Source organism: Leucopleurus acutus (genome assembly GCF_964270905.1).
Source record: "Leucopleurus acutus genome assembly, chromosome: 15".
NCBI classification, from domain to species: Eukaryota; Metazoa; Chordata; class Mammalia; order Artiodactyla; family Delphinidae; genus Leucopleurus; species Leucopleurus acutus.
Window position 1 is genome coordinate 29,480,553 of NC_139157.1, and position 19,679 is coordinate 29,500,231.

Genomic DNA, 19,679 nt, shown 5'->3' on the forward strand with positions numbered 1-19,679 from the left:
TGAATTTTAAATTTGGTCATCTTAAGAATGATCACAAAGGTTTTTGTTTTTCATTATCTACAGAGATTTTAACCAAAGTTACATTGTAACACACAAATGCTGTCTTGTCTTTAAGGCACAACACATCAGTATGAACATTCTGTTTGCCAAACTTAAAAAAAGAGACATGATTAGATTCCCATTTCCCCTCCCGCTACCCTCCCCGACAAATGAAAGAAAAATTGCATCCACTTTCAAAGTCAGCTGCTAATAAAGTCACAGTAAATTACTTTCATCAATAATTTACACAAATTACAGGTCTAGATAGGACTGTCCTTACACAGTCTGAGTGCATTCCAATTCAGATTTTCTGGGCTAGGTAGGCTAAAGTCAGATTCAAACCTCAGGGCTGAGAAGATCTCCCATTTTGAGGAATGTTGTTGAACCTTGTCAGACGGAGCCTGTGTTGGTGCTTTGCCAGGGTGAGAGCTCTTTGCTAAAGCTGTTACTTCCAGTTAGGACTCATTCGGTGTGTACCAGCAACCTCCACAGATTTTTTTTTTTAAACCATTAAAGTGTTGTAAATATAAGACCATAGAGCTTCCTTTCTGTAGCACTAAAGTTTAATTCCATTCAGCAATCTGAATTCTTCATTCTGGAATTCTCATTCCAAATATGATTTCATCCTTTAAGACAATTTATATGTGTAAAGCCAGAGGCATTGAATCACACATAAAAATTCAGTGTACTTGAAATATAAAAAAAAAAAAAACAAAAAAAACAAAAAAAAAAAACGGATCTCCAGCTAGAGAACACAGTTACAAATACTCTAATTCCAGTGCTTGATGTAGAGCCAAGAGGTCTGAATGACTTGATATCCTCCAAAAGGGCATATTGTGCTGTGTGGTTAAGAGAGGGAGGGATGGGAGAGAGAAGGGGAAGGGATGGAGAGAGAGCATAACTATTATCTCAGTGAAGCAGCGGTCCGCACAAGGAAGTGTAGTTCACCCAAGTTCAAGGGAGGGAGTTTAAGGGAGGGACGATCATATTTGAAGGTTTGGTAGCATCAATGTGGTATTGTCAAAATAATAGAGAAATAGATCTGAACTGGATTTTAATGATAATAAAAGAAAGTAATGAGATTTCTTAAATAGTTTAATATTTATTTTGGAAAGTGTCATTACTAATCTCAGCATCCGGGAAAGCAAGCTGAGCGTCAAAATCCTACGTGGCTGGAGGAAAACAAATTTTACTTACTATGTCACTCCTTAAGGTCCATCTCTCAGAAAAAATGATAAACTTCCTAAATCCAAGGCTTTTTGTCGATTTGAGAGGAAGAGGGTGAATTCCTTTCTACATTAAAATATAATTTGAAGCTGCACTATATAAGGTAGAAGAAAATGTGGGGATGATCAAGTTTCTTACTTGTCTGGGGTAAGTAATAATTTAAGCCAGCAGAGTTGACCTGATTTATTTCCTTGGTGTGGGATTGAGGGAAAGCACTCCAGCATGCATGCTCAAGGGGGAGATATCACCCCCTTAACGGGGACAAAAATGAGTTTTTGTGGGGAAAAAATTCTTAGATATTACAATGGTTTGTGGCTCTCCAAAGCTATACCAGTAATGGTATATGCGTGGGATTAAAATTTCATGAAGGGTTGTAATTAGGAAAAAAAATGCCTAAAAATACTTCATTGTGGACAATAATGAAAAAAAGGAAATAATGCACTATAGCAATTAACAAAACCAAAGCTTTATTTGTAAGTTTGGGCTGATCACATCTTGTAGACTATATATTTGCATGTAAAATGGAAATATATGTATATTATATGTAACATGGAAAAGACACTTTATTATAAAAATGAATAATTAAAATAATAATCTCTATTGTTATATAGTTTTTTACTGCCCAATATGGTAGCCACTAGCCCAATATGGTTATTGAGCTCTCAAAATGTGGCAAATCCAGTTCAAAATACACACTGAATTTCAGAGACTTAGAATTGTTTTAAAAATGTAAATATCACATGAATAGTTTTTATACTTATTAGGTGTTTAGACAATAATATTTTGAGTATATTGGTATATCATTAGAACTAATTCTACCTGTCTCTCTTTTTAATTTTTTTTAAACACAGCTTCCAAAAAATTTAAAATTACAAATATGGCTCACAGCATATATTTCTATAGGGGAGTTCAGTTGTCAACTTTGAAATTTCTTCTTAGATTTACAAAACAAACTATGTTTTGGGGTCAAATTAAAGCACAAAATTCACCTAGAAGTAACTTTTTAAAAATTCAGCTCAGATCTATTTGTAATAGCAAAATAGTACTTTATCTTTTTGCACATGCGATTACAGCTACATCCAAAGAAGAGCATGCATTCCGGATACTAGAGAGACCAACCACCTGTGTTTCAAAATAGAATTATAAGCCTTCACCATCACCAAAACTGTACCTACATAAACAACCATTTGGAAATAGCATTCTAACCAAGGTTCTTATCCACTTGGAGTCATGCCTTTTTCTCCTGAAGTTTTGGGTTTAAAGCCGAAGGTGTTAGCAACTGGTATACCAAGTCTAGTTTTCACGCCACGCATAAATGGGGTTGACTTTATAAATTTTAATTTTCAAAGGCATATACCATTTCTGGTTTGAAAAAGCGAATTTGATTAGTCCTGACCTAGATGTGTGTGAATTTCACATAGGCTAAAAGACATGTAAAATGTTTGCTCTGGTGGCTGCACTGACTGCTCTTTGTTGTGTGTAATTACGGTGCCAATATGAAAAATTGAAACAACAAGGACTCAGGAAACTGACAAACTCCAGAAGATATTTCAACTGTGTGCAACCGGAAGGATTTCAAGTGGTCGTCAGCTTGGGTCACTGACACTGCTAATTAAGACGGAGGGGCACTGTGGGAGGATGAGTCTGAAACAACTCTCTTAATGTTATGGAAAAGCATGGAATATTTCAAGTATGGCTTCCAACGCGTCACCAAACCTTCTAAAGTGGAAGCTCCTTCTTTTTCTCCATTTTGCTTGATTTGAATTGACCACAAACATAAATCATGTCTTTTACCTTTCTAGTATCACTATAAACTTTCCTAGGAAACTGTTTATGTTGTTTTTTTTTTCGGGGGGAGGGCCAGGGGGGACAGAAATCAGATAAACACTCCAGCACATGCAAGTGTTTAGTGAAGGCTTTATCAGATGATTATTTGAAATCTCCTCAGGATAATAAAGACAATATTCTTTCTATGTAAAACAATATATGCTGACATGTCATTATTCAACAATACTTATTCATCATTTTGCTTTGTTTTATAAATTATATCACTTTAATCCTGGCTAGATGATATTTTGCTATCAATCAGTGAAGGAACCAGTAGATCTCAATGTTGTGTTGATCGATAGTTTGGTATCTGGGGCCAATCTTGATATCATTCTCCTTTTGATGCTGGACCAACCAGTTAATGGTTTTTTAATTGCCTTGATTTTTTCAGAAATATGGGCCAGATGAAAAGGCTGATTTAAATACCTAGGGCCTATGAGATCTTCTGAATATATTCAAAGCCAGCTGCTTGGCTTCAATCAAGTACCAATGACTCACCAAAACAAATAACACTCTTCTAGAAGATGTAAGGGACATTGCCTCTAAGTCTCTATAACAAGTTGGCACAAAAGGATTTGAATAATATATCCCACTCCAATAGCATTTATTAACTTCTCTAGTAAGTTTTCTTCTTCATCTATTAAAGCTACCCTCAGATTTATCATCATGGGGCACAATTACTACTAGGCACTCGCCAGGACCATATGGCATAGAGGATGGATGGGAAAAGGGTAAGGACTGAGCCACTCACATGGCTTTCTATGGAGCTCGTTAAGCGTCTTTAATCTTGTTGAACTTCATGTGCTCAAAAACGTTTTTTTTCCCCCATCTTTCTTATATCTGTGTGTATTACACACACACACACACACACACACACACACACACACATAAGCACACACACAAATAAATGTAACTAAATGTTCCTATATTTCCTATGAAGTTTCAGGCAAAAAAAATGCTAGACTCCAAATGGTTTATTTGAATGTAAGTACTGACCTTCTCATGCTCTTACTGCTTTGCATCTATAAATTTAAATCATTTGTCAAGCTGCCATTGGGCCAAACTACAGGAATGCAAACAAAAAAGCTTGCATTAGAAGTATCACACCAACATTGTTTGAAACAGGTTACCTTTTTTGCTGCCTGTTCTTCTTCTACACCATCCCCAATTACAACATATACTACTTTTCTGCCAAACCTTTGCATTATTCGTTCAAAGCAACTTTCTTTTCCTGGAAGATAAACAAGATAAAGTTCAGAGTGAAGTTACCTGGTTAGCGGCATGCTCCTCATCTCGGCCATCTCCAATCACAACATAAGTTATGTTAGTGCCAAATCTGGACACTATACGCTCAAAACAGCTTTCCTTGCCTGAAAAACAATGCACTGCTTATTCTTCCAGCCATTGCATTCATTAACCTAAAGATTCATAAAGCGTTAAGTTACTTTCTCTTGAACATCAATCACTTAAACTTGCTTGCAAACTCTGGGTTTATGAAATCAACAAATATGGTTGAATACTCTAAGTCTTTACTTAAGACAGATTATTAAATGAATGTATTTCACACTCCAAAAAAAGTCAGTAGGGCTAAGTATCTAATCGGAAAAAAAATTTATATCTCTTTTATATCTTTCAGTCCATCAAAAGGCTATAGGAACAACTTTACAAGCAACTATCAGTTTTTACATTTATTTGTGTAATTCTACATTTTATCTAGTTTGTTTTAATTAGTATAGACAAGTCAGCTAAAATTATTACTGTGAAAAACTGAAGGTTCACCTAGAACGAAAGAGGAAATACTAAGATATGGATTTATCTTGATAAACAGTTCCTTTCTTCAAGTGGCTGGGAGCTAGTCTGCTCAGATGAATTGTACTAAGGGTTTGCTTGGGCCACAGCACTGGTGACACTAGTATCCTCTGATCGCACTATGGGAATAACACCACAGAATTTTTACATGTTCTTTGTTTTTACAACATTGGCATTATTCTCTGAATTTCATTCCCAGCATGTTCATTCAGTCATGGCTTCTTTTTCACTTTTTCTTACTCTGATAGTTCAGAACTCCAAAAAATACTAGCTTAAAGGGAAAAATAAAAATGATTTTTTTTCAGATTAAAGATAAGGAACAATTTGGCCAATAAGCAAGAATGTTGTCCTTACTAGAGGAAATGTTTATGCTTGTGTAAAACTACTTGATTTGTCAAAAAGCAAAATCAGGTTCGATGTATTAATCCTGCTAGCATAAATATACTTATATAAAAAATGAATGGGATTGGTACCAGGGCTCTGAATGGCAGTGCTTAGGACAATGAGGAATTTACTTTATGAAAGCTTGCCTCTCTTTAACTATACTCCCCAAACAGCTGTAGCTGGGGGCTCTTTTTGCCTGTGCCAATATCAGAACTCTGCAAGGCCCAGGGCAGGTTATTTCTGGTAGGGGATTTCAGGATTCGGAACTCTTGTCAAGCCGCCAGAGCCTGTTTGTTGACCTTCAGGGCACATTGTACAACCCATCTATTTCCCCAGGCATTTCCTTGACAGACAACAGAATACAGGAGTTGTTTTCTTTTAACTCTTTCAAGATGGCAGAAGTTGATGAGCTTTTGTTTTTGAAAGTTTCTTAGAAGTCTTAGAGCCTGTGAAAGGTACTTAAAGTCAAAGATGGCTCCATAGATAGCTATGATCTAAATAAACAAGGCTGTAGTTCTTTGATTGCTACTGAACGTTTCTGGAAATGTGGATTTGCAGCCATTCATATGTTATGAATGCTCCAATTATGTTTTCTGATTCATGAAATTTTTTTTCCCCTGGAATTAAGGTTACTAGTTCAATCCATCTGACATTCCCTTATAATGCCCAAACAGTACTTTTATCTTAGATCTAGATTATTGCATATGCAAGGATGTAATACCATATACCATGTTAGGTAAAATATTAAATACTATGGCTAAAGGTACTGTATATTATTTAGATAACATGTGCCATAATGAAATACAAATATAATATAAATGTATATGTATATATAAAGAGTCAGAGCTATCCAGATACCGAGTTCAGAATTTCATAGGTAACAGTTTTCATAAAGTTTGCACATGCTCAAAGAGTTGCAGGGGACTTTGCTCTTTGAGCTGTATTCAAATTTGCTTGATATTCTTATAGCAAAATTGATGAAAGAGGGAATCATATGGAGACACACATTAAGAAAATCCCCCAAAACACAGATACGAACGTATTTCACACGGAGTTAGAAATAATTTTCTTACCTATTTTAGTTGCACTGTAAATATTCTCAATGGGAAAAGCACCTCCTAAACTATAGAGTAGAACCTTCGCAAGTGCTGGGATCAGCTGGGTTGTTGTTACCAAGACATTTACGCAGTTACTCCTAAGATGAGGAGGAAACAGGCATTTTTGTTTTCTAATACTAGATAACGTCTAACAGTACAAATTTTAAATTATCCTGCAGTCTTTCAATTCCATAATGAACAGTCCCTTATAACCTACCCTTTCAATATTCAACAGTTGTTTATGGTACCTATCACCTGGTAGGCGCAATGCCAGATGCCAGAAATACATCCCAAAATGAAGGAAGTGAGGGAAAACAAGTTTTCCCTCCTACCCAGATCACAAGCTAGACAGGGAGGGAGACAAGTAAATAGACCCATGCGGATAAGAAATGTGTTCTATAACCAAGATCTCCTCAGGTCCCTGTGGAACCTCACAGGATACCTACCTCGGCCAGCGGCAATCATGGAAAGATTATTAAAGGGGGCATGGCTTACCTCTGAGTTTTACAAGTATGCACATCGGCAGTTTTCATAAAATTTGCACATATACAAAGAGTCACAAGGGGCTTTGTTATTTGAGGCAGGTAAGGTATGTTTTAGGGTGATAGGACTCCATGTCCCAGAGTTTTTAGAGCCTGGGAAAGTAGAGGACACAGGAAGGGAGGAGGTGATGGGATGTGTAAGAGGAGTTTTTAGATTTTGTGCAAGAAACAGCCCAGAAAGTCCCAATCAAGGTACTGACAAATGGTGCATCCTGAAGAAGTAAAAAGAGAGAGGATTCTTATTTAGAACGGAAGGGATTGAGTTCCTGAATCTCCTTCTAACAACCAAGGGCAAACTGCATTTAATGGGCCTTGTTTTAATCTATCTACTAAGGCCTTACCCTTTGAGAGTGAGAATCTTCCACTCTGCAACTTACATCTGTTTCTTTCACAGTAGACAGGATGGGGGGTGAGGGTGCAGCCGGGAAGGTGAGATAAAGGAAACACCAAGAGAGGGGAGACTGTTAGTCTGAGTCAGGGAAAAGAACGGACTGTGGCCCTTCCTTCTGGATTACAGGGAAATTGAGCTGTCCCGCCTGGAGGGGCTCAAACCACACACCTGAAACTGGGAATCAGAAGGCATATAGCTATGCACCTTTCTCTACTAGATATTTTGTATCATGAGCCTTTAATACATATTTGTAAGGGCTGATACAATATTCTCTAGAATTCTGCAGACTGATTTTCAGAAAACTGGTCTCAAGGGCAACTTAGAAGGACAAGTTGAGTGCGAAATTCTTATAGGTATGTGTATGTTTAGCCCCCAGTACTCTTCATATTATGCTTTATATTCTTTAGACATATCATGTGTAAAGAAGACTACAATTTATTTAAAACAATTATAAAACCTTTATAATGATAGCCTTTTAAAACATTTTCATTTCTAAATTATCTCCATAGACCAAATGATGAGGTTATCAATTTATATGGGACAAAGAAACAAAGACTTCTAGAGGTAGAAGTTTAATAAGTATCATGAATACAATATTAAATTTTACTAATAAAAAAATAAAAAGCTAGAAAGTGACTTGCCTTTGATCAGACAAAACTTCCCCAAATAATGGCAGACTACTAAGAATAATACACAAACACATTACTGTATTGTGACACAAGGTTCTACATCATATTTCATCAAAATAAGATGTTATTCAATGTCATATATAGATGAGTGTTACAGAATGAAAACACGGTGGAATAAAAGATAGCATGGGCTTTTTAAATTTATAGATGTGGTTTTGAAATCTAATAAATAAATTACAAACATTGCATATATTTATATGCAATTTATAATGCATTGTAATTTTCAATTACAAACATTGCATACATTTATAAATTGCATATATAGACTTGTAAAATGCAGACGAATATAAAGAAGAAAATGAAAAGCACCAATTATTTAACCATCCAGAGATAATAACTGCTGTCCCCATTTTGTGCATTTATTTTCAGATTTTCAGTTTGCATGTAGGTTGTTTTCCCATTAGGATCATACTGTATGTGTAATCTTACATCTTACTTTTTTCATTTGTTTTTATCATGAGCCTACTTATATATATGTCATATTGTCCATCATTCTCCCCCTCCAACAAAACATAATGTATGCAAACTACTCTATCTTGTGGCTGCACCACCATTTTTTAAAGTTAAGCTTAGTCACTTAGATGGTTTTGATTTCTCAGTATCATGAACAATGCTATCTTACATATAAACTTTTCCTATGCATATGATTATGTCCTTTGACTACATTCCTAGAAGAGGAATTACAGTCACAGGGTACACACTTTGCTACAGGCTCTGATATATAATTCAGCAGTGTTTGGTGTAAACATCTGCTTTTCTGACAGAGTTTGTGAAATTTACCAATAAGGTAATAGATGTGGATAACTTGGCAACTTTCATGGTACTTAAAACTTCAATGTATAATGATTTATTTTTCCCCTTCATTTCCTTGTCATACATTTATTTATTTATTTAGTTATATCACATACCCGTGTGTTTAATAATAATCTATATATAATATACAATGGCTACACATAGATAATGTAATAATGTAACACATACAATGTAATGTAATACCCTTTGGTGTTTAACTATCTAGGAGACCTCTTTAAAAATAATGAAAGCACCTTCTACATTTTACACACGATTTTAGGGGCTGTTGTCCTCACATCCCAGCTTCCTTGCTCTTTGGTCTCCATGTCTCTGTGACTGCACAGAGCTCACAAGGCAGCAAGTCCCATTTTAAAACAGCTTTAATTGTCAGACAATTCTCCCCACATGGAGCCAGAACCTCCTTTCCCCGGCTTCCTACTCATCGGGACCAACTCTCTCCTTCATAGATGCAGAGAGAAATGTAATTTATTTCCAGCCCAGCATCTCAAGTAGTTGAAATTGGTAACCTTGTTCCATACACGGCTCTTCTTCAGATTAAACTCCTCGGTTCCTCCCTCTGACTGTTCCTTTTCTGTAGTTTCCACAGCCTAAACTCTTCTGGCCACTTTGCTGGACACAAGATGCTACAAATATGTCACAGCCCCTGCTGGAATGAGGTGCCCAGAACTGAGCAAGGTACTCTGTTCTGCTTCCCCAGCCTGACCCAGGAATCTACGGCCCCCTCCCCTCTCCATTTAGAGACTCTGCTATAAATGCAGTGGCTTGTCATGCCACGTGGTTAAAAGCCACGTGAGGGATTTGGGACACACTCGTTTACTTCCATGTTCTGATTAGACTCTCCCTTTACCCTGCTAAGGTTTCTCTGTATCTTGATTCAATCAGTCCAAATATTAGCTCTTCTCTGAATTTTGTGTTACCCACACATTTGCTAAGCATGATTTTATTTATTCATCCAACACAGAAATAAAACTAAGGAATAGGATAGAACAAAGATTCATTCCCACCCTACTAGCTATCATGTTCCGGATTTATATTATTAATTAGCATTTATGGCACATGGTACACAACTAGTTATGTCAATTCAGTTCTATTATCTACACTAACAAGTCAGCATTTCACCGTTTGAACTAAACACAAAGGTTACAAGTTTTTCAGGAGCTTTCTCTTGCTTTTTTTTGATGTGTTCAAATTACGTATATTCTCTATAATGGCATAAAAGACTTAAAAACATGCACTAATTGTATAAACAGTATTGTGTTTTTTGCCATCATCTTCTGTACTTTGTCACCAACAGAGTGCTTTTTCTAAATTTGAAAGTCAAATGACATTCCCATGGGGTTTATCAGGGGTCATGAGGAGAGAACGGTAAAGAGATGGATCTCCCAGTTATTCTGAGAAGCAGCAACCCCCATCCTCCATCCCCAAACACACACACACACACACACACACAGACACACACACAGACACACACACACAGACACACACACACACAGACACACACACACACAGACACACACACACACACAGAGTGAATTTTAGGTCCCTTCAAACTCTAAAACAAATCTGGGAATTAAAACATTTTGATATATGCTATGCTATTAGAACTACATCTTCAATACAATAAATATAGAAACTGCAACAATACCGCTTACCTAGTACTAATAATTGATAAAGATTTAAGTGCATTTGTTAGCCAGGAGTCCGTCAGACCTTCAATCTCAGCCCTCAACTGCAGCCACGCATCTCTCTTGGCAGGGCCAAGAAGTCCTGCAACACAGAAAAGTAGGGCAGCGTCAAGAGATGAGCATTTTTCTGGGATGCCTAGCTTGGTCTTCCTTCTGTCTGCTCCAGATGATTTTTATTCCCACCTATATCAAAAAGAGAGAGATTGATATCAACCCTGATCTTCCATTTCAGAATTGATTATCCATTGATTCATTAATTCCACAAACATTTATTGAACAACTTCTACACATCACATTCTGGGCTAAAAATTAGGGATATAACAGTGAAAGAGTGGATCCCAGTCTCTGCCCTCACTGATCCTACAGTCTGGCATAGTGGATGCCAATCACCTGAGGAGCTTTGACAACTACTCCAGAAGACTGACAGGATAGGTCTGGAGAAGAAGTAGGGGTCTACCAGCCTAGGGATACAAACCTCAAATATTTTGGTTGTCTGAAAATGTTTAGTTTCTTAATAATCACAACCATTACCACTTGGAAACAGTAATAATGACATTATCGCATATAGCTATAGAGTTTTCTAGAATTTGTTTCTAATACTAGTGCTAAAGCTGTCAGAAATACGTTGTTTTGTACAAAGGAATTAAGAATTTTGTTTAAAATCCTGAAGCCTATGATACAGCTATAGACGATGGTTGAAAACTACATTGATGTTAGGATAAGAAAAGAAGTAGGCATACTAATTTTATTGAAAAACCTGTTGCTTTCATGAGGAAACAAGATCATGTAAATCTATTAAAAAATAAAGTTCCTTAGTTAAATCATATTTCAGAATATTAAGAGTTCATTTATAGGTGGATAACTTTATTTAAAAAAAAATTAATTAATTAATTTTTGGCTCTGTTGGGTCTTCGTTGCTGTGCACGGGCTTTTCTCTAGTTGCGGCGAGTGGGGGCTACTGTTTATTGTGGTGAACAGGCTTCTCATTGTGGTGGCTTCTCTTGCTGTGGAGCATGGGATCTAGGAGTGAGGGCTTCAGTAGTTGTGGCACGCGGGCTTCAGTAGTTGTGGCATGCGAGCTTCAGTAGTTGTGACTTGCGGGCTCTAGATTGTAGGCTCAGTAGTTGTGGCGCATGGGCTTAGTTGCTCCACGGCATGTGGGATCTTCCCAGACCAGGGCTCGAAACCATGTCCCCTACATTGGCAGGCGGATTCTTAACCACTGCGCCACCAGGAGAGTCCTTGGTGGATAAATTTTTAAACCAAAATTTATAGTTTCTACTGAGCCTTATTTGTCATTATTTCAATAAAGAGATGTTAACATATCACAAAAAATGGATTAATATCTCATTGTTTAAACTTTTTAAGCTATACGATTATTTACTAGTAATCTTGTTAATTTTAAAATCATTTTAATAATACCCTTTAAGAGGGAAATAATGACATGCCTGAATGATAAAAATTAATTCAGATTTCCCAAAGGGATATTCATCTTAAAGTTATTACCCTCAACTGCTTTTAAATAGAATACCTATTTATTTGATTTTACAGAAGCGTCTTGTATAGAGTGTTAGAGCGAATTAGGAAACCTAAGTTGCCTGCCTAAACGCATGGGCAGGTTAGTAGCCTGCAGGAGACTATTTCTCATTTGGAAATAAAGATCTTCCATATCTAAGCTCCGGTTTGGTTCTAACATTATTACTGTCTATGGTTCTACATGTTTTGGTTCTCTTGTAGTTACTGAACATCTATTGAGCATCTATTATGTGCTTCAAGCTAGCTAGGCACTGGGATACAAGGCCAATAGACACATAGCCAACCTTAAGATGTGTATGGTGTAGTATATACCTTATAGATGAAAACTTTATTTACTATATTGTATTCTATGACATATATGTAAATATACACATGTATAGCATGCACAAATATATATTTAGCTGTCTTATTTCAATTTTAGATTCTGGTTTATACTCCTCAACCATCCCTCTTTTCTTTAAAAAGAGAAACAAACAAAAAAGCCCTGAGAGAAGAATCTTAGTGACCTCATAACTAATCCCACGATCTTGTTGCCCTAAAATTGATCCTAATAATAAAGACGATCAAGGTTTATTATACCAAGAAGCACATCCAAGATCTAAGTTTTGATGTCACAGGTTTTGATATCACCTGTAATATATGGATGGGTACAAAATGGTTTAGATACTACCTACAGAGTATTTGAATTTATAAAAACCATGATATAGTTAACACTATACATGGCAAAGATATACTGTCAGATAATATGCAGTTTTTGACAGGATAAATTTAACTTGTTGAAGTCTTCAAAATGACATAAAGCGCAGTTTGCATTTATTTTTGATAGCATTCCAGAAAGGTAATGATTGCTAACAACTCTGCTTCACTGACTAGGGCTCTTATGTTTAGACAGATCTTCTTTCCACAGCCTGTATCAGTTCCTTTGTCTGGTTTTCACTGAGAGCGTCCCAGCTGAGGAAGGGCAAAATAAATGTCCTGCTATTAATCTTTTTTTAATTTAATTTAATTTATTTTTTTATACAGCAGGTTCTTATTAGTTATCCATTTTATACACATCAGTGCATACATGTCAATCCCAATCTCCCAATTCATCCCCCCCCCCGCCCCGCTTTCCCCCCTTGGTGTCCATACGTTTGTTCTCTACATCTGTGTCTCTATTTCTGCCCTGCAATTAATCTTGACCAAACATCTGGGCACAAAGAATTCCCAATTCCTTTGACAGTGCTGCACGTTTTATTTTGCAGTTAGATTTTTTTCCCCCACTAACTCTAAGAAATTAAAATTTCTGGCTCACTGTCGTCCAGCATGAGCTCTTGGTAATTTATCTTACAGAAGGATAGTCCCTAATATGAAACTTGAAACTACAGTTTAAATTGTACCTCTATCTGCAGTACCTTTATTAAATTGTAAAAGCCACACATACCTCCCACATTGTTCTTGTAGGTGTTGTATAATTCTTTTACTCTTCTGTAACGAAAAGCCAACTTCCTCATCCAGTCAACCCCTCCTCTTACACCTGTTGGCAAACAAAGGTTTGCACTACTTGCAGCTGCATGGAAGCCATCAGTTGCAAAACTGTAGGTACTGCAACACCCAAAATACATTAAAAAGAAATAAAAGAAATAATTACATGTGCAAAACTTCACAGCTGAATTTCTGTAGGAAAGAGCATACTGAAAGGCATGCCTTACCTTAAGTCTTGCCCATTATCATCAGAGGAAACATCATCTATGTGAACTTGATCACACTCCTGTTAAAAACATTGGAAGAGTCGTTTTTCAAATGATGCTTGTCACCATGTTTGAAGCTTTTTCTATCTTTCCACCTGCTCAGCCCATGGCCAGAAGAGGGCAGCATTTGCCCACCCATCCCGCCCTCTCATGCTGGGAAATGGCACCGTTTCTACTCTGTAAGATCTAAATCCAGAAGAGGACCTTAAAAGGGGCCTGAAAACATATGGCATGTGAGTTTCTTCAGAGCAAATACAAAAATAATTTTAATCTTAAAATTATTGATAAGGAATTCTCTTGAATCTTTACAATAATCACTGGTGATCACTTTCGGCCATTTCCGTTAAGCATACTTAAGTATGAAAGCAAAGCTAATCTGAAGATACTCAAAACTTGTTTGGGCTGAACACCTCAGTGGTTACTATTATTTATTATCTTTGGAGCAGCAACAGAGGGGCTCGATGATTATGGTGTTCTGTTAAATTTCTGACTTCCTTTTTGCTGGGCCAGTGACACCATGAAAAGAATCATGCTAATGTTGTTTTAAAAGTCCTGGTCTTTCAACCAGCAAAAAGCTAATAACTATAGAAGCTGACACTTTTTGTGGTTGTTTTAAGTCTTTCAACTGAAAAGAATACTGAAAGTAAAAGGGAGTAATGAAGATTTACCAACTCCAATGTGCTACAAATTCAAAGGAAAATAAACTTTAGGTACATACGCCCACATACTTGACCTAAGTTATAGTGTACTCAGAACAAATGGTAACTTTTCTGGAAAAGAATTCATTTCTTCTTTGCTGTTCTAAGAGTCCTTTTCTATCTTCAAATAATCGGCATAGTTCCAGTGAAATAGTACATGATGTGAAGGTGGAATTTCGGTAGGGCGTTTCAATAACTAGTTTACTAACCTCAGAGTAAGTATGGTTTAGCCCTTTGGGCCTCATTTTTTCCCCTCAGATAATTACAGTCAAACTCACAGAGTCTGATTATATATGTTAAGTGTTCATCATTCAAAATCAATTCTGAAAAATCATTAAATTTGAAAATAAGATGCCATACTAAAGACTTTTCAGCTACTATTTATAATCATTATAGGACTTGGAAGTATCTGATGGTGAAATATTTAATATTTTATCTCTAGCTTTCCACACTGAGTATATTAGATCTTGTTGCAGTCTGAGGATAAATTAGTTGGCTCAGGTTTCTTTTAAAATATAAAACTTAGTGAGTAGCTCAATCAATACAATTTTAGTACATAACTTGAAAATCCAGGTAAACTAATTTTAAAGGTTCATATTATGTACATAAATTATAGGTTTAGTAATTTTTGAATAAATATATTCATAAGGAAGGAAGGGCCTCAAAAAGTTAATCTGACTGGAAGCTCCCTGAGGGGGGTGTTTGGGTCTCCCAGATATGCTATACCCACACTTAAGGCACTCTCTGGCAAGAAGTAATCACTCAACACTTCTTTGTTTGAATGAATGGCAGAACTCTAAACAAACGTAGTTCATGACAGAATTACCACAATCATTTAAATTTTCTAACATAAAGTTAGGTGATAAAAATAATACTATTCTAGATGGTAAGGACTGTAAGAAGATATTTATATTAAGATTGGAGGGGAAGGCAAGAGAACAGTACGGGCTGAGGCTACAGGAGAGGCATTTAGAGAGGTTCTTCCCCATTTTGACTGAGTGTTTGTTGAAAGGAGCACAGCCCAAACTTTAACCAAAGAAGGTATTATGCTTCCAGAAAATTCTCAGGGAAAAGTATTGCAGGCAACCGTAGTAGCTCTTGGATTGGGTTCTAAAGGAAAGGGTGAAGAGGTTTAACTAGTTCGTATGAAAGTTGAAAATAAAAGTTCTTCCAGAATACTGAGGCAGCAAAGTAGTTCTCGAAGACAAGGATTATTTCTTGAGTTGGTGACATTCTTGGTAAGGATGAAGACCAAATTAAACCACTATTGAAACAGAATCATGCGAAGCTGCTGATTCCACTGAGGTTCTGAAATCTTTTATCATGTAAACAATTTCCATAATTTTATACTAAACTAATGATATTAAAAAAGGGGGATCTTATGAATTACAAGTAATTTCTATATTTAATATCCTCCCATCTAATTTTTATAGAAATTCCTCTGACATTTCAAGTATTAACTCATATGATTAATTTGTACATTTTGCCCCCAAATTTACTTTTTACTCCTGAGGACATCAGTATATCAAACTTATTGGACCGTGAGTTCCATATTTGAAGTTATATTTGAGGTTTTTCCAAATGGAACTTCTCTTTAAATTTATGCCTAGTTAACTATGCTTGTTGACTCTGGACCATTGCCCAAGGATTACAGTCCAGTGAAAGAAACCTGAACTTCAATCACTTACATTTTTAGAAAAATCTAAATAATTGTTCTTCAATTAGTGTTCACTCAGAGGAACTTTATAAGAAACATTTTGACAAAACACAAAATAGTAAAAACAGTGTCATGCTTTGGCTTTAACAAACTTCAGTGAAAGAACTCAAACATTTGGAATAATTCTGGCACTAATCTTAAATTCTTTAATTTTGTCTTATAAGGTGACCGCAAAGTTGTCACTGATCTGTATCAGTTATAATCCACAGCAGTCTTCTCTCACTTTTGTTAGCCCAAACTCCCTGGTGCCTTCTCTTCTGGAAGTTATTTTAACTGAAATAACATTTTATTTAAACAGAGAGTATTCACTTCTTAGGGACAGTGGTGTGAGCATTTGCCTTCTCTGCAGTTGGACAGGATGTAGTGAAGTATCTATTAAGAGGATTTAAACTTGTATCTTTTAAGGAATTATGTGTGAGCAGCTGCTACTACATATGTTGCAGTATCTATTGAAGGATTTGAGTCTCAAATTAGATTTTTAGGTTAAGAAAAGGAACCCTGAGAGATTAAATACACAAGGGGAAATCACATAATAGGCTAATGATGAAGTTATTCTCTTGAGGAATTCTCTTTGTCAGTAGAAGCAGACATAGCTTAATACCAGTTATGAAGCTCATGACAATCTTTGCTTATAAGAGGTTTACTGAAATAAAAAACTGGGGGAAAGTAAAGTTTCAAAATCAGATACAGAAGTATAGTGGATATGTATGTAACTGTACTGAATGATCTTGAAAGCTACTGTTTAGATTTTATTAGTTTTACTGTTTGTTTATCTCACCTAAGTTAGTATAAACCTCTGAGTTTCCTTGGGCACCCGGATGTGTGTGCACGTGGGTGTGTGCACATCTGAGAACTCAATTTCTATGCAGAGACCAAATCATTTCATTGATCTAGTACATTATTGTTGGATACTAAGTTTTAGTGTTTGAGTAAAATGGAATTTTTATCACATTCTAAAGCACAACTAAAAAGCTATAAACATAGACGAGAAAGTCAATACCAATATTTTCTCAGTTACTATTTCTACCTGAGATCCTGTTGGGTATTTGAAAGATATATTTTATATAGTATCAAATCCAAAATAAAAATTCTTAAAGCACCATAGCTGACCACATGTTTCTGATATGCCAATATTCACGTCAAACTTGCTAAAGGTATATTCAAATTCATCATCATCAATATAAAGTTATATTCAAATTCATCATATGTTCTCACTTTAGTGTTCTGTTAGAAGTTGGATGGTAAATTTATTCCATCTGGCTTCTAATGTGCCACTAAGAACCTAGAGTCATTTATTTCATTTATTTCTAGTAAAAATAATAAATGAAATGAAATAAAACTGTAAAACTTGGATAAAACCATATCAAACTTCTTTTTTGTGTGTTTTACAGGCTTGAGAGGAGTAATAATCTTAGAATTCTTTTTAGAATGAGACTCGTCCATTTTACCCAACAGAAAAATCAACCTAAAAAGTTATCACCATATATGTATAAAAAATTCAAGTTCCCAAAAGATTAAAGTGTGTTTCCTATTATTGTGTATATATAAAATAATTCTATACAGTAGACAGTAATAAGTAGTAAGATTAATTTAAATCAGGTTTTAGAGAGGTGATTATTACTTCTTATTATCTAAAACTGGAAGACTTGTCCAAGAATACTGATCTTTCATAGTGTCTCTTGAAGAAAAAAATAAAACCTCTTTAAACAGAATTTAAATTTTATTATCCAGTAAAAACAGTGACTCACTGCAGAGAGAACAAGAAAGAAAATGTGATTACACAGGTTTCCAACACATATGTTTATGGGATATACTGAACAACACATCTTTTACTCATGCCTCAGATGTAACTAAAACTGGGTTTAAGACCTTGTCAATTGAAAAAAAGCTTATTCAAAGCACTAACTTGGCTTACTTTCCTTGCACACGTCTGTTAATTTCAGCATGGTATGGGGACAGGGTATGTGTTCTGGAGACAGACAAACTCCAGAGTTTCAAATCCCAGTTCTATCAGTTAGCAGGTAGCCTTAGACATGATTTTTATGCTGGTGAGCCCTACAGTTTCTTCTCTACAGCAATAATGTGATAAACATATTTATTCCCAAAGTTTGTTAATTAATTAATGGAAAGCCCAATATAAAATGTCAAACACAAGGAGCAGATTCAGTAATAATAATCCCCATCTTCACTCATAATGTGATTATAGATAAACACTTTAATTTCATTGTGAAATCATGGGATAAAAAATCAATTTGAATGGGTCATTTAAAAAAAGAAAGAGAAATCTATTTCAGCATAGTTGTTCTTGACAGAGAAGAACTTCTGTCCAGTGCCCAGGTTACTCAGTTATTTCAGATTTTATCATCTGAATGCCTAATAACTCAGATCGTTAGCACTCCTATTATATACCTTATTACAGTACTTATTTAGCTACCCTGAGGCTATTTTTTCTTGGGTTCTTTTAGTTTGTTGTTTTTGCTTTTACTTTCTCTTCATTTGAGGTTGGAAATGGAAAGATGAATTAAGGAAAAAAGAGAAAATAAGTGCAATCAAACCAGTCAGAAGTGCTATGTAAATAGCTCTTGCGTGGCTTTATCCAGAAGGGGAAGAAATAGGGAATGATAATGTCTAGAATTAGGTTTCAGATTATCTATATTTACAAAACAGAAGTAGATTCACGGATGTAGAGAACAAGCTTACAGTTACCAGAGGATAAGGGCGGGGAGGGATAAATTGGGAGATTGGGATTGACATATACACACTACTATGTATAAAATAGATAACTAATAAGAACCTGCTGTATAGCACAGGGAACTCTACTCAATACTCTGTAATGACCTATATGGAAAAGAATCTAAAAAAGAGTGGATATATGTATAAGTATAACTGACCACCTTGGTGTACACCTGAAACTAACACAACATTGTAAATCAACTATACTCCAATAAAAATATTTTAAAAATTAATGATCCACGCTAGAACCAGGAACAGTATCTGCGACTAACTACTGTGCAGTGATTAACCTAAATTGCATCCTGGTTAGTAACCTGGAAAAGCTAATGCTGATACAAAGATGGAATGAATTGTGGCTGAGACACCAAAAGGACCAGGAGTAGTGGACAGGGGTGTATGGTATGAGACATCAAAGCAGACCTTTTGGAGACACTTTTTGTTCTAAATATGCACCAGTAAATATGTATCATTCATTAACACCATTTCGCTTTTGTTTATATTTGCATATACAACGTCTTCCCTTGACAGGAACTTTACTGTTCTCTTGAGCTAAATTTCTATCTTTCTGGTTTTCGTGAGGTTATCTGCATATATAGAAACCATATAAGAGTTTTAATAGTTTGATACAACTATTCTTAGCTCTGTAAATTCTTACCTCTAAATCATTAAAAAATAAATGTGTATCAGCAAGATTAAAAATCATCTCCTCCATTCGGAGTCCAAGGGTTACAGCCATGGGGGGATCCTGAAAAGGAAATGCAC

General features: G+C 35.7%; 1 protein-coding gene across 9 annotated transcripts in view; it reads right to left on the reverse strand.

Annotated features, from left to right (window-relative positions):
• Nucleotides 1–548: 548 nt before the first annotated feature.
• EYA4 (EYA transcriptional coactivator and phosphatase 4) overlaps nt 549–19,679 on the reverse strand; it is a gene marked incomplete at its 5' end in the record, with an annotated part of 229,647 nt that continues 210,516 nt past the window's right edge. For 6 of the 9 annotated variants that reach the window (XM_082856002.1, XM_082856000.1, XM_082855999.1 and 3 more), the window contains 7 exons: nt 549–878; nt 4,224–4,324; nt 6,360–6,481; nt 10,471–10,585; nt 13,463–13,623; nt 13,731–13,789; nt 19,573–19,662. In XM_082856002.1, the coding sequence (XP_082712128.1) occupies nt 798–878; nt 4,224–4,324; nt 6,360–6,481; nt 10,471–10,585; nt 13,463–13,623; nt 13,731–13,789; nt 19,573–19,662 (729 nt within the window). In that variant the 3' untranslated portion in view covers nt 549–797. Of the gene's footprint in view, nt 879–4,223; nt 4,325–4,362; nt 4,464–6,359; nt 6,482–10,470; nt 10,586–13,462; nt 13,624–13,730; nt 13,790–19,572; nt 19,663–19,679 lie in introns of all 9 variants that reach the window. The other 3 variants (XM_082856003.1, XM_082856001.1, XM_082855998.1) reach the window with 1 other exon arrangement.